Source organism: Drosophila biarmipes, chromosome 4 (genome assembly GCF_025231255.1).
Source record: "Drosophila biarmipes strain raj3 chromosome 4, RU_DBia_V1.1, whole genome shotgun sequence".
Taxonomy (NCBI): Eukaryota; Metazoa; Arthropoda; class Insecta; order Diptera; family Drosophilidae; genus Drosophila; species Drosophila biarmipes.
The window spans coordinates 337,975-358,659 of record NC_066614.1 but is presented as its reverse complement, the minus strand read 5'-3'; the positions used below and the strand labels follow the sequence as shown (position 1 = coordinate 358,659).

General features: G+C 33.5%; 2 protein-coding genes across 6 annotated transcripts; one reads left to right on the top strand and one right to left on the bottom strand.

Annotated features, from left to right (window-relative positions):
* On the bottom strand, positions 1–6,654 carry LOC108024915 (adapter molecule Crk). 3 transcript variants are annotated; one of them, XM_050887069.1, is made up of 6 exons: positions 6,426–6,651; positions 6,247–6,364; positions 3,795–3,950; positions 3,605–3,733; positions 433–510; positions 1–371 (listed from the first exon to the last, which is right to left on the bottom strand). In XM_050887069.1, the coding sequence occupies exons 1-6, from the start codon at positions 6,530–6,532 to the stop codon at positions 147–149; spliced, it is 813 nt and encodes a 270-aa protein (XP_050743026.1). In that variant the 5' UTR covers positions 6,533–6,651; the 3' UTR covers positions 1–146. The 3 variants fall into 3 exon arrangements, 2 of the variants coding, with proteins under 2 accessions (XP_050743026.1, XP_016950603.1); XM_017095114.3 differs by having other exon boundaries at positions 3,795–3,999; positions 6,242–6,364; positions 6,426–6,649; XR_006367442.2 differs by lacking the exons at positions 1–371; positions 3,795–3,950 and having other exon boundaries at positions 6,242–6,364; positions 6,426–6,654.
* A 1,690-nt stretch (positions 6,655–8,344) lies between these two features.
* LOC108024912 (uncharacterized) lies at positions 8,345–19,853 on the top strand. 3 transcript variants are annotated; one of them, XM_050886849.1, is made up of 6 exons: positions 8,345–8,690; positions 14,207–14,413; positions 14,471–15,059; positions 15,321–15,535; positions 16,091–17,109; positions 17,703–17,989. In XM_050886849.1, exons 2-6 carry the CDS (start codon positions 14,353–14,355, stop codon positions 17,841–17,843), a joined length of 2,025 nt encoding a protein of 674 aa, XP_050742806.1. In that variant the 5' UTR covers positions 8,345–8,690; positions 14,207–14,352; the 3' UTR covers positions 17,844–17,989. The 3 variants fall into 3 exon arrangements, with proteins under 3 accessions (XP_050742806.1, XP_016950593.1, XP_050742805.1); XM_017095104.3 differs by having other exon boundaries at positions 8,346–8,690; positions 16,091–19,853; XM_050886848.1 differs by lacking the exons at positions 8,345–8,690; positions 14,207–14,413; positions 14,471–15,059; positions 15,321–15,535 and having other exon boundaries at positions 16,858–17,109; positions 17,703–19,853.
* The last annotated feature ends 832 nt before the right edge of the window (positions 19,854–20,685 follow it).

Below are 20,685 nucleotides of genomic sequence, written 5' to 3'. Positions count from 1 at the left end.
TTTTTGAGTGTTCCTTTAAAGAATTGATTATTTAATTTTCTGATTATGTTAACAATTGGTTTGCAACTTAATTTTTATACAGTTAACTTAAAAACAAAAATGATGCGGGTAGGTTCATTGTTTTATCCATTCGGTCGTACCGGCATTTACCGTATTTCTGTGGAGTTATTGCCTAAATCACAATCATCGACAAATTCAACGTGCGTGAATGGGAAGTGACCATTTCTTCCATTTAATTCCCCCTCCCATTGTCCATTAATATTTGTTTTAGTGACTTTAATTATATCACCAATTTCCAATTTCAATGCAGTCTTATCATAGGCGTTTGGAACTCTTGACTGTTTTACGCGGGCGTATGCAGGCAGTTTTCGCTATATAATTTATTGTATATAAGCGTTATTATTACTATGGAGCGTACATTTAGATACTTACGTTTAAATCCGTCCTCTTTAGTGTGCTTCCACGAAAATTTAAGTCAACATTTTTAAGGGGATCTTCATCATCATCATGCTATAACAAATATTTAATATTTTATACTACATGAAAACTTTAAGATTAATTTAAAGAGCTAGAGTTAGGATTAGGGCTGTTGATAATATTTCAAAATATCAATATATCGACAAAGCGATATTTATACCCTTGCAGAGGGTATAATGATTTCAGTCAGAAGTTTGCAACGCAGTGAAGGAGACGTTTCCGACTCATCAAGTATATATATTATTGATCAACGTCACTAGACGAGTCGATCCAGCCCTGTCCGTCCGTCTGTCTGTCTGTTTCTACGCAAACTAGTCTCTCAGTTTTAAAGCTATCGGTCTGAAACTTTCCCAAAAGTCTTCTTTCTATTGCAGGTAGTATATAAGTCGGAACCAGCCGGATCGGACAATTACGTCTTATAGTCCCCATAGTAACTATCGGGTGTGTTTTTTAACATATACCTTTCTAAGCTTGGAAATAAAATTTTTAAATTAGTTCATTATTTCAAATTAAATGTTATCAAAATCGCACGACTATTTCATATAGCTGTCATAGGAAAGATTGGAAAACTAGTAAGGAAATAAAATGAAACAAATTATAGCCTTGGGTTTTTGACATATTACCTTTAAATATTTGGAGTAAAATTTTTTATATTTTTAAGAATTTCAAATTCAATTTAATAAAAATCGGACTACTTTATATATTTATTACTTTCTTACTTTATATTTTTTTTTAATATCAATGAAGTCAGCAACAATCCTTAAAAATTTCACATGGTGTTACTAAAGTTGAATATTTCTTATAACTGCAAGGGTATACAAATTTCGGCTTGCCGAAATTAACTTCCTTTCTTGTTTTTTTTTTAATATTTTTTTGCCTTTGTGACTCTGTGATCAAAGTGAAAAAGAACCGCATCGCTCAGGAAAAATCGCAAAAGAATGGATTTGAATGTAATTAATAAACATTACGGTGGGATTAAAAACGACATAGCAAAGTGTAATTTGTGAAATAAACTTATAAAAACAAGTAGAAATACGACAAACAAGTCGTTCCACATAAAAAATAAACATCATGACTCATGTTCAAAGCCAAATATTGACACTAAAATAAGAAATAGGAATTAATATTAAATTTTGTTATGTAATTCCTATAATCTTTATCATTTAAAAACTAGATAATAAGAAATCGGATTTCAAATTAAATTTTGTTATTATATTATTTTTATTTTTTTAATTTAAATTATAATGCATTCTGAAATTATAAGATCTATCGTCGATCGTCGATACGATATTTTAAAAACATTTGACTTTCCTAATTTAAGATATATATGGTAATATGGCAAATTTATATTTGTGAACGATCACCTATGTTGGAGGTGTAGCATAATCTGATGTCAAAATGTCTTATGTTAAATAAATGTAACAAGTTGGTTATCCAGCAATTGTTTTTTTTTCTTTTTAAACACCAATTTAAATAATTATTTACCATCACAAAAAGGGTTTTTAGTCTCAAATTTGTGTACCTTATCAAAGATATCGAGTTTTCGAGAGTTATTTTGTGACCCACTACTCGTAGAGTATAAGGGTTTAATAAATTCGACAAAAAGTATGTAAAACGAAAAAGGAACTGTTTCCGACCGCAGAAATAAATTTGTCTCAATACCTATCGGTTGACCTAAAAAAAAGTCCACTACGCGCATTCTAACGACCACAAACGCTTAAACCTGTCTGCCGCCACATTATCATTTCACTGGTGGGTGGCGTTTTATATTCTCGAATTGCTGCTTGATCCCTGCCTGATTTTTGCTAAATTTGTTGATATCGGGTTTTCTTCCTTTTCTACAGTCGATATCTAAAAAAAAATATTTTGCTTATTTTTGTGAACTAGAAACTAAACCACATAATTTGTGTTGTTAAACATTTTTTAAGTGTTGTTGTTAAACATGTCTTAAGTGTACAGTTCAAACAAATATACCTTTTAACGAGTTAAAAATCTAGTGACGATCGCACCTACAGCAAACCAAAGTTCTGATATCAACACTTGTGACCATCAGATACCCGTTACTCAGCTTAAGGGAGCAAGAGGGAAATAGAGATATAAAAGCAGCGAACGACATTTTTGTGGCGACTAACTTTTCAGTAGATGTTGTGGGCGGCAGACAAATTTAAGCGTTTGCCATTGTGGGCGTGCCACATTTTTTTAGATTAGCCGGTGATGAGACACACAAATTTTAGTTAAAATTTTGTTTCTATCATAAAAGCTGTTGCCGCTAAATATATGTACTTTATTGGATCGGAAACGCTTACTCCTACCTGTTACATACTTTCCGACGATTTAATTATACGCTTTTACTTTACGAGTAACGGGTAAAAATGTAGAAAGTGTATTTATTTAGTAGAATGTATATTACATTTTCTAAACAAAAGTTGATATCAGAACTTTTGTTGGACAGTTGAGGTGTCATTTGACACTTATTTTATGTGAGAACACAACTAGGTTAAAAGCGAGGGCAGCTAATTCAGAACTCATTAAAAATGTTCTTTCCAAGCGTAGGAGGTTATATGTTGATAAACACTAAAGGTGTAATTTTTAAATATTTTTTCTCGATAGTTTCTATGGGAGCTATAAGATATAGTTGTCCGATCCGGCTCTTTCCGATTTATATATCAAATGCAAAAGAACGAAGATTTTTATGAAAGTTTCAAACCGATAGCTTACAATTGAAAGACTAGTTTGCGTAGAAACGGACGGACATACGGTAAGACGGACATGAATAGATCGACTCGTCTAGTGATGCTGATCAAGAATATGTATACTTTATGGGGTCGAAAACGTCTCCTTCAATGCGTTGCAAATTCCGACTGAAATAATAATACCCTCTGCAAGAATATACAAAAACTTTTTTTTGGGAACGTTACAATTAAAAAAACAAATCATTCGTCACTATACCCTACACTCCCTTATACATATTCATGCTCAGGATCACTAGCCCAGGATCACTGTCAACTTAAAGCTATCGCGATGAAAAGTCTACAAGTGATATTTTTATTTCAGGTATATAAGTCGACTTATTAAACTATTAAGCTATTAGAGCACTTAAAAAACTGTAAAATATTCTTCTACGTACCCGACATATATAAGGAACCGGTATTTGCCCAATTTTCCCAGACGAATTTCGGGCAGTCCACCATTGATCTTCGTCTTTTCGAATTACAGTAAGAATTTCACCTCTTTGAAACGGCAGATCATCTTGGTCCTTCAAAAAAATAAAATTTATTTGAATACTTAGACAAATATTACAGTTGGTAAATGCTCACGCTGCCATGAAAATCGAACTTTCCTATAACTTTTTCCTCTTTTTTGAGAGCAGGTCTTCTTAGAGGGGTTGTATCCAAGTAATGAAGTGTGTAAAATGTTAATAGTTTCGGTAGATTATCAAAAGATTGATCCCCTATGCGGTAAACGAAGTGATCCTGTTGTTGAACTTTGTTAATGATGTAGTTGCTAACTTTTGTATCTTCTCTGGATAAACACAAAATAAATCATTATATTTTTTAATATAATATTTTTAATATTTTTTATAGTTTACAGGTGTCAGTTAATCACAACTTTAACAGAATATATATCATTCATCTTCTCAAGCAAATAAAGGCTAAGGTGATAAAGGCTTTTTAGCATTTTGGTCAGTTTGTAGTCAATAGTCAAGCAAAGCAGAAAAAATAAATTGTAATGTTATCAAAATCTACTCAGATGTATATTTTAAGTTCAGGTTAAGGGTTGTATACACATGTTTATCATGGTTTCGTTTAAAATATGTCTGAAGTGTCTTGATTCTGACATCTTCCAGTTTCCACTCGTAAGTGAAGTCGTTTACGTTGTCGGATTTAGACAAAGTTTAATAAGCAAATACTGTTTTTAAATAATTCGGATCAATTAAACTGTGTATAATAAAAAAGGTACCTCAATGACAATAAAGAAATTTTATTCGTATTGAACCGTCATTTTGAATTTTGTCTAACAAAAAGTTTTCCTTGCAAGTATACGGATAGAAAAGACATCAATGTTGAAAAATTGTGGTTTTATATAAAAATACAAAAAAAAATCACCATCATTTTAATGGTTACTTTCTGTAATTCGTCCAATGAATGTACAAGTGACTGTTAGTTAAAGTCTTCTATTGTTTGTAACTCCGTTAAAAAACCTAAAGAAACTCTTTTTAGATTTATTGACTAACTAACAAACCAATAATCCATTCACCTATATTTGCGGTTGACAAAAAAAACAGTTTTATTTTGCTTTAATGTCCTTCCTTAAGTCATTTTTCTCAGAATCCTTGATTTGCGGAATTTTTTTGTAAACACATCGACGTAAATAAAGTTTTAAATATTTTACACAGTGTAATCCATTTTATATTAGAATATTCATATCTCATCTAAACAAGATACATTTTTTATGCATACAATGACGACCGATCCCTTTTTAGCCAAATCCAAACGAAATGAATACGGGTGTCGAATTTGCATAAATTGTATAGGTAAGAAACCAGAGTATTTTAAGATGCATCCTCGAATTAAATCAAATAAGGAATTAATTTAATTTTGATAATGCAATTTTGAACATTAAATATCATGAAATATGATGATGATATCTCAAAATATTTTTTTTAATAATTTGTGTTCGTGCTTTCGCATTTCTATCCGGCAACCAAATGCATCGCGAAACGGGAGGAAAATCGAATCCATGCAATTTTTTCGAAAGTGAATCCATTTGAATCTTTCGGAAATAAAAACTGAAACAAAGAGTAATATTTAAAAAAAATATATAGTTTTAATAAAACAAATTAAAAAAAAAACTATTTCATTTTAAATGACATTTAAAAATATAAATATTTTAATAGGGTTGAATCTAACTTTGTAGAAGTGAAAACGTTATCGAATATCCTTCAATAAAGGCGTAGAAACAAAGTTCACACATTTATCACTTTAATACTCTTGTATTTAGACATTTCAAGCAAAGGCATCGTGACGAGCATATTGAATTACTTATTCAGCGAAATATAGCAGGTATATATAGCATTAAGAGAGTATAAATATAAAAATCGCTCTTCTCAAAACTGGTATAACTAATGTCTTCTATCTCAAACAATAATCTAAAGTGTAGGACCCTAAAACTTTAACGGGGTGCACCAAACTCACAAACATCAATTTTTTTTTTTTTTTTTAAACAACACCATAACCTTATTTTGCATTATTGGTCTGAGTCAACGCGTGTTTTTAGAAAGAATACAAATAGGTCAATAGCCTGGGCCATTAACCCCTACCGGCTCCAGATCCCCTCTTCAATAGTTTTATAACGTGTAATATGTCAAAAGTTGAGGAATCTAAAACGCTTTCAAGTTATGAAGGTTTTTTAAAATCGAATATCTAGTTTTTAAGAATCCCAAAAAATCGGTGATCAATAATTTAATAACATTTTTTTTATTTTATATAATAATTATCCAAGGAATATATCAAAAAATATAAGTTAAGCAGGCAAACTTCTAACTTAAACAATTCCTGGAATTCACTTTCATAGTTTTGCAATGGATTATCGATAAATTTGTCATCTCCAGACTCACTTTTTTCTTTTTTTTTACTAATTAGTGAGAAAATCTGTGAGAAAATACCTTTTAAACAAATCAACCGAGTTCAGAATTTACATTTCTTTGCTTATTTACACGGAGAACATTCTGACAAGTGCAAATGAATTTATGTTTTCGACTTACCTTACGCAAAGGACGTAATCCCCTGCTATTGAGTTACTGTCGCGAACCAAAAATACCCCTCGTTCACGCTCATTCATTAATACTTCAGTGGCTTCTTGTCGGGACATGGGACCAAAGTACCAGCTATTAAGAAAATGTATTAATGTTCAGCATATACATGTTATATACCCACAGGTAATTTTACCTGTTCCTATCTGAAACATCGAACGGATCCATCGTGGCTATACTAAGGCTCGCAACAATTTGCCTCAGAATAAAGAAACAGAAACTATGAAACTTCCAATGTCGCATATAACCGATTTAACAAAAATCTTTAGTCAGTGCATATTTAAACAGATTTTCTAAAAAAAACAATACAGTTTTGATTATTGTTTGCACAATTGTATGTGTATCTAAGTTTAGAGCTGTCAGAAGCATCGAGTCATCGATGTATCGTTATTTGTATATTCGTTCATATCCACTACATTTTTATTAGATATAAGTGGGTTATAGCCTCTTCACACAGCAGTTGCAATCTTTTAGCCTAATACTCAGATCGGCTAAAAGATTTCAAAGTTTACACGCGTTGCGTGTGCATAATCTAACTGTCAAAATTGGAGCCATTTAAAAAATAAGAATCCGCTGGTGCATAAAAAAATGTATGTTCAAAGGGATCTTTTATATGTTGATCAGTAGTTTAAGACTTTCTTCTGATGCAGCGGATGCTTAACCATCTTTTTCGTGTTATCTGCTGTACACTTCCGATTTCCAATTTGTCAGCATTGAGTTGAAGCCGGATGGGAACGGAGTTGTACCGCTGATACTGCAGGAAGGCGCCACGCAATAGCTTCTGTTCCTCTGCGGGTGGCCATTTTCCTTCTCCCAAAAAGTGAAAGTCAAGTAACTGATGGACTCGTATTACTGGGGGTTCTGATAAAAATATAAACATATTAATACAGATTAGGCAGATTAACCATTTAGCGAGCGGAGCCGACTGACCGTTCTTTTCCTCAATGATCCTCTTCTCTCGTTATCTTCTGTTGTGGTATTGCTTTATGAGATTCAAATCCTCCAATATTTTGGTTTTTGGATTTCGGTAACAATTTAACTCTGTCAACTATTACTGCGTTTATGCGATTTCGGCCGATTCGTGTGGGCATAAACATGATTTTATAATTTCGACAACACGCGAAAGTTATTGTAGTAACCCTATGCACTTATAGGAGTGCCAGACCGATCCACAAGTTGAAAAATCTTAATATTTTTAGTGCTACGCTTAGTATTTAACCCACCAAAAAAAAAAAAAACAGCACAACATTTCTGTTGCCAAAATTTTTGATGAAGTTAATAGACGGCAGTCTTCAAAAAAAAAATAAATACTAAAATATCGCTCAATAAATAATTAATTTTATATATTTCTGGAGCTACCAAGCTGTTTGGCATCAACGCTAAAAAGCTATTATGACTTTGTAAGCAATATTTTAACATTACCGATCATTTTCAACCCTCCATGTATTCTTAGAATCGAAACAATATATTTATAATTTGGTTTATCTTTTTTTTTGCATATATTACATCTGTTAAAATTAGTCCTTGGGCCATATACGGATGAACCCATTAAGATTTTGGGCGCTTCTGATTGTTTTTTTCCATGATAATCAATGCTGTAACAACAGTAGCGATTACACCATAAGTGTCTATTCGTTATAGATGTGTATTATCCATTTTATTCATTGTTTACAATTTGTTGCTGCTTACAATTTGTTGTATTCAAGCCAGTATTATCAACACTAAACCAACACTAGACTTTAAAGATCACCCATTCAATCCATGTATCATGGTCAAACAGATCGACACTATTTACCTCTCACTCACTCCTATAAACCATAGGCTAACCGCTTCGCCGATGTGAGTTCTACAACTTTAAGAAAGTATTCCCGGCTAAGTGTGCATGCGTTATTAGTTACAAGTACACGATAAATTCGATTCTGGCAGACATACACACATTTATAAGTGTGTAAGCGTTATTAGTTGTAAACACACGATAAATACGTTTACGGTAAATGATATATACATTTATATCGGTGTCACCGACTGTTCATCGATTATGAATCCGCCATTTTGTAGATGTGTTGCACACAGTGAAAAGTCGAGCCTGATAATAAGTTGAATTGTTTATGTTAATAATCTTTAATTTTTATGTTTAGAGTGAGAATTTATTCTAATGGAAGATAATAATGTTGATTGGTTATCAAAACTATTCATCTAGTTGTGTTTCCCAAGTATACGTAAATGTATTGCCTATGTGTACACATCTGAATGCATATGTATGTATATGCTGTTTAATCCGAAGTGAAAAAAACCAAAAACTTGTTTTGTGCATTTGTGCAAGCAAGCGTACTCGTGCATAATGGATTTATCCGAAACTGTGTAGGATTTGGATATTTGCAAGAGGGCATGGACAAAACTGGTAATATTTTTTATACTGTTATAAGTACAATATATATGTGTAAATCTCAATATTCTACCCATGAATTGTCATCCCAAAAACTAATAATTAAGTATGTAAAACCAAGATTATTAACAAAATAATTAAATATAATTTAATTCATGTAATTCCTAGTGGGTTTTAAAATATGTTATGAAAAAAATAATGTGATACATATATATCAAATGTGTAAATGTAGCAGTAAGCAATAGTTAGTTCTCTTAATCGAAATATACATAAATACATATGTATGTGGTGATACACTTGTGTGTATATAAATGCTAAACAAACTATTCACATTGTGTGTAAAACTTTTTTATTATAATGTATAGCAAAGTTTTGACTAAAATTTTTAGAGGAAAGTATATCAGCATTCGTTGAGAAATGTGCAATGGGTGAAAGAAAGTGTTTTCGATTCTATAAAGAAGACCTTCCCTGGTTCAGCTCTTAAACTTTCAGAAAGTTTTACACGTCTCGAACTTTAACGAGATAATCTGGTCGTCACCTAAAATAAATATTTACGGAATCTTTCTTTCCTCTGTTAAAAAGAACATTACGAGAACTTTGAATAAGGCATTTAGCTATCGAATTTAAGTTTTCAGAATAACAATTAATAGTTTAAGGGTAAGTAAGAGAGATCGCTTTAGTTGAGTGCCTCGAATTTAAGATAACCTTTACTCAGGTAATCAATTTAAATAAATGGTCAAATTAAAACCATTGGCACACCTTCATAAAGATATTCACCAAGAATAATTCTCATGTTGATATTCAAAACAAAATTAAATGTTGACACAATATTCAAAAGTTTGGGCTCCAGACAGATTGAGTTCGCGTATTAGAAGAAATAGTGGGCGTGGCACTTCGACGAAACAAACTTGTGTTGTACAGGAAATGTAAGAATCTGCATGACCCATATCCTCCTAATTATTTTTATAATTTCGGAGATGTTAGCATTCGCTTGGACCGACGGGTATGACTAAATGAACTAGGCTACTTATTCTGATATTCGTTTCATAAAGACATGAAGAAGAATACGTTTCCTTGACTTCTTGTGAATTTAAGAACTCTATTATCTAATCTATTAAAAACATGTTTATTGTTGTTCTTTTTAATTATTTTTTCATTCATAATGATTATTTTGGATTTTTTATATTAAAATGGCAAATAAAAAAGAATGACGAAATAGGTAGGCTAACCATCTTCCTTAACCGATTAACTGATAAAACAAAAAGAAAAACTTAGTTTTTACATGCTTTTTTATGTTTTTTACTTTTTGGTTCCGGAATATTTATTTGCACACGATTGGACGATACATACATATTATACAAAGTAAGCTACAAATGGCTATTGTTATTGTATCCAAATATGTTAATAAACCAATAAGTAAAGCTTATATAAGTATGCTACTTTCGTCGGAAAGTATGTAAAAGGTAGAAGGAAGCGTTTCAGACCCCATATATATTCATGATCAGGATCACTAGCCGAGTCGATCTAGTCATGTCCGTCTGTCTGTCCGTATGAACGCTGAGATCTCGGAAACTATAAGAGATAGAACATTCAAACTTGGCATGCAGATTCCTGGGCTTCCAGCGCAGCGCAAGTTTGTTTCAGCGGGGTGCGGAACAAAAAATAAATATATTTGAGGTTTTTTAACCTTGAACCTCCTACGCTTGGAAATAAAATTGTTCAATTAGTTTTGAATTTCGAAATAAATTTGATTAAGACTATATCATATACCACTGAAGCTAGCAATAATCCTTGCAGATATCTGCAAGGGTATAAAAACTTTGGCTTGCCGAAGTTTACTTCCTTTCTTGTTATACTTTTCTTGTACTTTTCTCATATTAAATTTAACGGCATATATATTTTAATTTCTAGCGTAATAATAAAATTTATACTTATTATCAAAGTGGTTTTATGGTTTTACAAAGTATAAACTGTCGAAGCAATTTCCACGCCGATTAGGACACTCCCAAAACCTGGTTTTTGAAAGTATTAACATTATGTTCTGGGGACGAAAAGCGTAACTATCTCTTGATCTCCGGAAATGAAGTTCCAAGTCAGAGGGCATTGGGGAATAAGTAAGACCTCTCCTTAACACCTTTCAGACGACGCTTTTTTCGGGTTACTGTCATATTGTGCGGGATTCAACTAGAACAACATTTTTTTACGACCAGGTGTTCATCAAATATTTAATGTATGCTTTTGGAAAAAAGATCTATGCTATTTTAAACTAGTTTATCTCGTGAAGTAAAATATCCTTTATTTCTTTTATTATTGAGAAAAATGTTGATATATTAAAAAAAAGAAAACCCGAAACATTTTTTTGCAGAAGGAAGCGCTTCCGACCCCATACAGTATATATCAAAAAAACCTCTTAGCGAGGTAAAAATCTAACTTTTGTGATGAAAATTTTAAGGTCAAATAGAGTTTGGATACGCACAAAAAACTTCAATTCTCAGGCAATGTTCTGAACTGGTAAATGTGGCCATTATTTTATTAATAACTTTCAAACGGTACTATTTACAGCAATGTGTCATACGTCAAAAGTTGAGAAATCTCAAGAACTATACAACTCTAAGTTTAAGGGCCGTTTTTGAGCAATCTGAAAAAAAGATGCAAAAATCGGAATATATAAAAGCATATAGCTTTAGTAGTTAACAAGTTAAGCTGTACAAAATTGAGCTATTTAGAGCTGTTTTCTCGCCAAACTAGCTAGTTTTTTCAAAAGTGGTAGAACTAATGTTTCTTTTATTGAGCTGTTAAACATAATTTAAAATTGTTGAGGATCGTAAGTCATCATTTTGGGACAAACGGACATACTAACAAACAGAAAATTGCGTATTACTTTGGACGGAGCATCCTATTTTAACAGCTGAGGGGTCTAACTAGGTTAATAGTGGCAAATCAAATTTTGTAAATTTTTGGACGATTATTTTAGATTTTAATTCTTTCGAGTATATATAGTAGCCGCCTTCGCCTACTATCCTGTCCGTAGTGATATACTCTTGATCAGGATCACTATCCGAGTCGATCTAGCCACTTCCGTCTGTCCGTCCGTCCGTATGAACGCGGATATCTGGGAACTATAAAAGCTTGAAGAGTCAGACTTGGCATGCAGGGTGCCACGCCCACTGTAACGCCCACAAACCGCCCAAAACTGTGGCGGTGAAAGTTTTCAAGATAGAAAGCGTTTTTCCTTATTTTTTTGTGAAACTATAAGATTAACTAATTCCCAGCCTGTTGCAAAATAAAGGAAGAATAAAGAAATTTTAGTTTGGTTACTATTTTAATTTCTTTTCAAACAAATTGAAAAAGAAAATTATATTAATTAATAATTTATGCCCGTTACTAGTAAAGTAACAAGGAAGTGCTTTTACTTAGCTTAAGAAAGCAAAAGCAAAAACCATCGACTCGGCTGGTGATGCCGATCAAGAATATTTATAACTTATGGGGTCGGAAAAGCAAATGAACTGTTTTCACCAATACACTACCAAGCCGCTGCACAATTGGGCCTTTTACCCGTTTTATTGGCATACATTAAAAACACTTAATTGATAATTTTATTCTAGTGGTATGAACAACCTTAGATTAGATTTGGGAAAGTGGGGTGTCGCCCTTTTAATATTTTTTGTTTTTAAATTTTTTTTTTCGATTTTAATTTTATAAAATAAGTTAACATCATTATACCCTTGCAGAGGGTATAATGATTTCAGTCAGAAGTGACCCCATAAAGTATATATATTCTTGATCAGCATCACAAGACGAGTCAATCTAGCCATGTCCGTCTGTCCGTTCGTTTCTACGCAAACTAGTCTCTCAGTTTTAAAGCTATCGGGCAGAAACTTTCCCAAAAGTCTTCTTTCTATTGCAGCTAGTATATAAGTCGGATCGGACAACTATATCTTATAGCTCCCATAGGAACTATCGAGTAAAATTAAAAAAAAAAAAAAAAAAAATTATTATCTTTCGTGTTTTATAAGATATACTTTTTTAAGTTTGGATATAACACTTTTAAATTAGTTCTGAATTTCGAATTAAATTTTATCAAAATCGGTCGACTATATCTTATAGCTCCCATAGGAACAATCGGAAAATTAATGGTGAATAATATTGAAAAATTATATCTTCGGTGTTTTTTAACTTATGACCTCCTACGCTTGGAAATAACATTTTTTATTTGGTTTTGAATTTCGAATTACATTTTATCAAAATCGGACGATTATATCATATAACTGCCATAGGAACGATCGGAAAATTAGTCGGAAAACATAAATTAAAATTATATCTTTAGTGTTTTTTAACATATAACCTTATAAGCTTAAAAAAAACATTTTTTAATTAATTCTGAATTTCGAATTAAATTTTATTAAAATCGGACGACTATATCATATAGCTGTCATAGGAACGATCGGATAATTTGTGGGAAATAATGTGAAACAAATTAAAGCTTTGGGGCTTTTTGACATATTATCTTATAAATTGGGAATATACATTTTTATATTTTTAAAAATTTCGAATTCAATTTAATAAAATTATTCATTATTGGCATACATTATTATTTTATAACTGCAAGGGTATACAAACTTCGGCTTGCCGAAGCTAACTTCCTCTCTTGTTTTCTTTGCAGTCAGCACCGCCTACAAATTTTTCTGACGTTTTTAAGTCGAATGTTATTAATTCTACGTTTTATTTTGAAATATAACTTTATTCAAAGTGGAAAGTTTTTTGAAAAAGTTATTTATAACCTTGCTAAATAACTTGCTAGATTTAAAAATTGTTATAAATAAATAAAATTACAATCAAAATAAGGGAAATAAAAGTTTTAACAAATAGTATACACCCGCAGAATGAGTATCCGTTTCAAACATAAGGTATATACGTGTTCTTCTTCAAGAGATATTAATTTAAGTTTTCACAACAAACTTACCCTCATCGTAAAAACGATCTGTTAACTTGTAATAGCTGACTTTAACAGCTGTTATGTTGACAGTGACCTGATAAGTACGGCTTTCGGTTTGTATAATAAAAATTTGATCTGATTTTAATTCGATAAAATACAGTTATAACAAAAAAAAAAAAAAAAAACCTGACTAAGTCCTCTATAGACTTGTTGTTTTTGTGGTTTTTACGTAAAATAGTTTCTAAATTTACATTGCAATTTCATATTGTAACACTGTACATTTGTATCTACCAGATGTGACTTCGTTGGCAACGTTCTTCATAGATGCAGGGGAAAGATCATAACTTATTAACTTACGTTCCAAAAATAAATTCTTGTAGTACCAGTAGATCAAGGTGAAAAAAGCGAAAAAAATTTTTTTTTTTCATTTTAGTTTTTAAAATGTTGACGCCACATTTTTTGTCGTTTTTGAGCGCGGTTTTTATTTTATATAATTGGGATATTGCTTACCAAAAACAACAATTAATAGTGTTTAGTACAGTAAAAATAGTTTTTATATAAACCTCTAAAAAATATTATTTTTCTTTTTGATTAGGTTTGCGCAAACTACGAAGTTTGCACATGAAACATCTACCTTCCGCCATTAAACTAACATTATCTGAATGCGATCTCGCCTATTGCTATTAATATAGTAAATAATACCAGGTTTATGGTCGGAGTCACATTTAAAAGTGCAATACCATGCCTAAAACAAGCCAGAACTTTCGAATCAAGGTTAAAAAGCGATATTATTCAGAAAGAGGTAAGTGTTAATAATAGTTTAATACCATTTTACTGAATTTCGTATTCTTTATTTTAGGTTACAAATATGAATATAAAAGGGAAATTAAAATAAACCCAAGGGGACAATGCATTAAAAACAAAACCCCCAAAAAAAACACCTATGCAGTATTTTATAACCACTTTTTCGAACCAGCTACTTTACATACAACATACACTGACAGTTTTGAATGTAAAACCAACGCTAAGGTTATGCCCAGACTTATGGGATCCATATTCGACTCACTCTTGCCTCAAAAAATGCTTTCACGTCTACGCCATCATGTCCACTTTTTATTTATATTATTGATTGCAATTAATCAAATGTCTTTGTCGCAGTCTATATCATTAGAAGAATTAAGTTCTAAGGACAATATAACAAATTTGCAAGAAAAGTCCAATAGAAATGATAACTTTAGTAACAGCACTGGAAGTAACATGATTTCTGGAACGTCACCTATAGTTCAAAAGGATTATTTGGAAAAGTTAAATAACTTCGAGCGTAGTGTTGCAGCTGTATTAATAAAAGTCGCTTATGGGACAACATCTACAACAAAGCGAAGCATACCGGAAACTAGTTATTCCTTAGGTCCAACTACTGTTGCCACACCATTTCTGACGACACAAAGGTAAGGTTTATCGTCCCATTTTTACTAATTTTAATTCGAAATTCTTAAAAATATAAAAAATTATATTCCCAATATATTATATTCCCAAAATTATAACAAATTGAACTTTGGTGCTTTTTGTTATTTGTCAACCTTCCTAGCGACTATATCATATAGTAATTTGTTCTGAATTTCGAATTAATTTTTTCAAAATCGGACATAAATTCATATTCAATACATGAAATGCTGAGACACAGCCTAGTTTACATTTAATTTTTTCAGATATCCCTCCGTACATAAACAAAATGGAGTCAGTGGTCGTCAAAAAAATTATGAAATAGACTTAGAGAGAGATCATGCATTGCCAACATCTGCCCCCAATGCTGATATACTAAAAAGTAATAATAATCCGACTTACCCAAATCCAAACCGGCATCATTCGCATGATAGAGACCGCCACAGGAATACCGTTCAGTATTCCACTCCGATACCATCTAGTGAGTACATATTTTTGTATACTTTTTATACTCGTTACTCGTATTATAGATTTGTCGAAAAGTATGTAACTGGTAAAAAACGGGTTTCCGACCCCATAGAGTATATATATTCTTGGTCAGGATCACTAGCCGAGTCGGTCTGTCTAGCTATTTCGGTCTGTCCGTCCGTAGAGGTCGATTTTTGAGCTTTTTGCGCAGCGCAAGTTTTCTTTTGGCAGGCTACCACTCCCACAAACGACCATAACACTAGGAAACCATCTAGAGCTCACATGTTTAATATTTTGGAACAATTTAAATGAGTTTCTATTCTTACTATTATTAATTAATCGGACGATTCGTTCAAATCAGATGCTTTCATTATTACTCCGCTAGGGGAGCCACTAGTCTGTGCTTCAGGCTTGGCACTATAGGTGTCCTAGTGAAAAACACATAAACCTGAAAGCATATCTCCATCCCTCTCCCACTCCTTTTAGCTTAGTAACGGGTATCTAATAGTCGATGAATATCGACTATAGCGTTTTCTTTTGTTTTTCTTCAATATATCGAATTTTACAGTCCCCAACCTTTTAAAAAAATCAAATGGAGGACAACTACCAACAATACCAATGTACCCTGGTGATATTCCATCTTATTCTCCGCCGTCTCGAGCATTCTTTACACCGCCACTTCCGCCGGAGTATCAAAACCCTTTTGCTGACAAGCCTACCTTGCGTGGAACCAATAATGAGGGTCTAATTGCAATTAATAGGCGTCCGATCCCACCCCCTAGTTTGATGCCTAGTCAAGATCGGATCCCAATTCGACCACCAGATCTGGGTGGCAATAGTAACGATGCTATTGTCAATCCATTAGCGGATTTAAGTTACGCTAATTCTGGTTTTGATGAAAAGCACTCTCTTGATTCTAGTGGAGCTGTGCCTGATGTGTCCACAACAGATCGTAAAAAAGCTCTCAATACACCGGCACGTGCCAGCGGCGAAGACGTATTAAACGAAAAGGCAAACAGGGTAAAGGGACACGGCTCTCTTGAACCAGATGCCAATGATCCTAGTAAGAGACAAGAAGTTTTACCCAATATAAGACGTATTCTGGGATCAAATGGAAAGAACAGTGATATACCAGCTGTGTTGTTAAAGCAAGTTACTCAGCGACCCCAAATAAACATGCGCCAACCGCCGTCTTCGCCAGTTGTACTGATTGAAAAGCCTTTAACGAACGAGGAAAAAACAGATGCTGATGGATCCTCCATGGTTAGTCCTAATATTAATCAGAGCAAGTACCACCCTGGTCAGTTGGACTACTACGACAATTCTAATCAGACTATAGGAACCACACCATCAGCAGCTGCTGCTATTGGGGAAGTATCGGCCACCTCATTTTCTTACGCTACTACAAACGCGGACCAGCCAGGACATACAGGAAAAGATACTGACGCTGTTAAGAGTTTGGTTCCGAGCCTAGGCGATCGCGATGCTGTCGCTGCCTCAGCTGCTGCTGCTTCAGCACACAGTACATGGACCTGGGCCTGGAATATTCACATCTATCTGTCAGTTGTTCTGTTTACCATTTTATCGGTATATTCGCTATACAAACTGCTGACCTATAACAAGCTTACACATTTGTTTGCACAGTCGTATTTTGTGTGCATCCATCTCATACTTATTTTGACCTGCATAATGAGAATATTTTTTCTTTGTTTTGATGCATACAACGTTCATGGTTCCTTTAACATTTTTAGCTCAGAACTCTTGCTGAATCTACCTTCAACATTCTTAACAGTAGCTTTCTCTGTACTTATGTTGTTCCTCTTCCTTAAGTCTTTGAACCACAAAAACAATAGATATTCAGCTCTGATAAGGCCGCTGACGGTGATTGTGGGCTGCGGCGTTCACGTTGTGCTTTGCATTACATTGCACTACGTTGAATCCTATACCCTAAAAAATCATCATTTATATTTTCAGCAACAGCAGCAACAGCAATATTTTCGCAGGCAGCATCTTCATAATCAGCAAGGCCAACTTATTGCTACAATTACTCCTTCGGCTATTTTGCCTCCGCCTCCCCGAGTCTTGACCCTTATATGTCAGATAATTTATATATTTATATGTCTAAGCTTGGGACTGCTTTATCTCTACTTGTATCGCATTTTAAAACGCATTCTTCGCAGCAAATCTCAAAACTATATACATGGCTATCAGAATTTATCCTATGCCATACACATTACGATTGCCACAGCTCTTCTGTTTGTACTACTGGCCGCCCTTCAAATATTCGGTGCCATATGTATTTCATCGTCTCGTCAAAATAATATAGTAGATGTCGACTGGCTTCAATGGGGATATCAGTTCTCTCTACGTCTTATAGAGATAGCGATAATTACTTTAATATCGTGGGTAACTGGGCTTAAAACCAGTGCCGGGCATGATACATTAAATGCTGTAAATGTGGATGTTCGAATGGTTGGTTCCGGAGTGGGACCTATGGGTGCGTATAGCCCGGAAAATGGCGGCTCAACTAACAATGCCATCAGAGAAAAAAATGTTGGAAACGGCACCGGCACTCACAACTCAAATATGACAAATTTTTTTCTGCCGTGCACGTCAAGCTCTAGTCAGGAGCAATTTGAAGGCGACTATCCAGCTATTTGCAATGCTAATACCAATCTTCATACATACACAATGCGCACAGGTAAACTAATATATGACGACAGCTATGCCCTGAATTCTATAGGGCCCACACCCACTGGATCTTCAAACAGTCGCCCCTGCGAATATCAACTGCAGGAGCCTATGTATCAGAGGCCTTATGATACGGGTTCAATTGGAAGTGCTGTAAATAGTCAGAACGGGACAGATTATGGAAATAAAGCTACTCAGAACTACAAGCAACAACATCAAATGCACTTTCACGAGCAGCCCACGTATATGAGTACAGACTACATGACGGATGCTGCATCAGACCATTACGAAAATCCGAATTTTAATTTGCGAACCGCTAACAGTACAAAAGCTGAACAAATGCAAAAAGAAATGTATGATAATAATGGAGTTGGTTCTACCTTAGGATCCGGATCTACACAGCACCAAGTGGTACTTTTGAAAAATGACAATTGCTATTCTGAACCACATGAGCAGGAAAACAAGAGGTATGAATTTAACATCTTTGAGCGTCCTGTGTTTAAAGACAAATCAGGTCACAACATACAGTCCAACAGTGACTGCTTTGAAGACCGTCAAAAGATAACGAATGGTCGAGTATGTGAAAGGAAATTTGCTGGTAATGGGACGCTGGAACGTAATTTTTACGAAAACAAGCATCCCGAGCGCCGCAGTTCTAACTCCAAAAATTCCTGCTCCTCATCAAATGGAGGAGGGCGATATGCAAGCTATAGTTCGTATGAGCGCGGATTTTTCAACGGCGTTTGTAAGAGTGGAACTTTAGGCAGTATTGCTGGTGGTGGAATAACATTGAGCGGAGCTGTTCCAGGTCGTAGTCTAGAAGTACCAAGTCCTCCTACTGGATCTCAACGAATAATAGCCAATGGAGCACAGACGTTAGGGATATCAGATAGAGACAGAGCCCAATATTATCAGAGAGTAAGTGGACGTACTTCCAATTTAAGATCATTGCAGGATGGTACTGGAACTGACAGTTTTACAAGTGTACCCGTAAGGCAGCATCAACTAAAACCGTTATCGTATGAGCATAATTCGGAAGATGAAGAAGAAGAGGAGGAAGACGATATAATATCAGGAAGCAATGTAGAGTGTACCAACTTGATAAACAACGATAATGGTTCTGTCATTGCCGATGACAGCGCTCCATCTTCTATTTCCATTATTGGCAAAACGTCATTATATACCAGCACAGCAGCAACTAAAAATTTGTCGAATGACCCGCTTTTACATGCAAATGTAAACGCACAACTGAATATTCAAAATACTGGAAAGCTTCGTTCTGAGTTGTGCACTGCCTCATCAGCTTCGGTTGCTTCTGCATCTTCGAACTCATGCACAACGTCCAGTGCTTCTGATAGTATGCTAGTAGCAGATCAAGGTTTTCTTCGATTTCGGTCCATAGAGGATCAAAATAGTGCACAAAATGGAAACAATTTAGATGGCGAAAGGGCTGCTATATCTTCCCTTCGTCTTAAAAGTTGCAGTGCGACTGTAAGTGGCATTGATTGCTAAGATTTTTGCACGTCCCCGATGCATAGCTTTGCATGTCATAACTATAACCACCTTGTTTCTGTAACTCACTTTTAATCAAACACTGCATTGATTGCCCGTTTATGCCAATAAAAGTAGTTAAATCACCACTTTCTACTATCTTCAAACTTGTGATATATATATAACAAAAAATAGCGAAAAGCAGAATTGAATAAATAAATATACGAATTTTCAGTATACCCAATAATCATTCGGTAAATTATTATCTTATTCTCATACTGAAAACAAATTAATTAATTATACATTTATTTGTAAAAAAAAAAAACATTTTATGCTTAGCTGGGAAGATTCAAGTTTATGCTTTACTTATTACATATATGTATTTTTATTCAAGAATTACTCATATAACTTAAATAACTCATAGATCGATTTAAGCATCATAAATGTATATTTCGTCCACCACAATCCATTATTTACCTAGTAAATATGTATATAAATAATTACATATACTTACTTAAGATTTTATTATATAAATATTACCCTTGAAAATACATATTTATAAATTTGAATATGTGTCCTGTGTCGATCCTTTATAATAGCTTACCTCCCACTTTTACTGTTAAAATTACACATACAAAAGCGGTCTATTTCAAATTAAATTGATTTACAATTTATTTTTCAAACATGTTATTTATAATTTGCTTTTACATATGTCCTTAACAACAAACTTTTTATTTTCGAAATTTAACAAAATAAAATTTCTTACAAACCGAAATATAGAGCCAATTTATAAGTAACTTTGATATATTTTATTACGCATAAGACGCACGTAAAATAATGAGGGAAAAAAAAAGGTTTGGTATCATTTTTAAAATAAAGTTAAAGTAAAAGTTTTAAAAAGTTTGTAGATTTTAACGACGAACTTAATACTGCAAATAATATCCCCTTTTTTTGTTTGGCATAGTTGTCCTATGCTAAAGT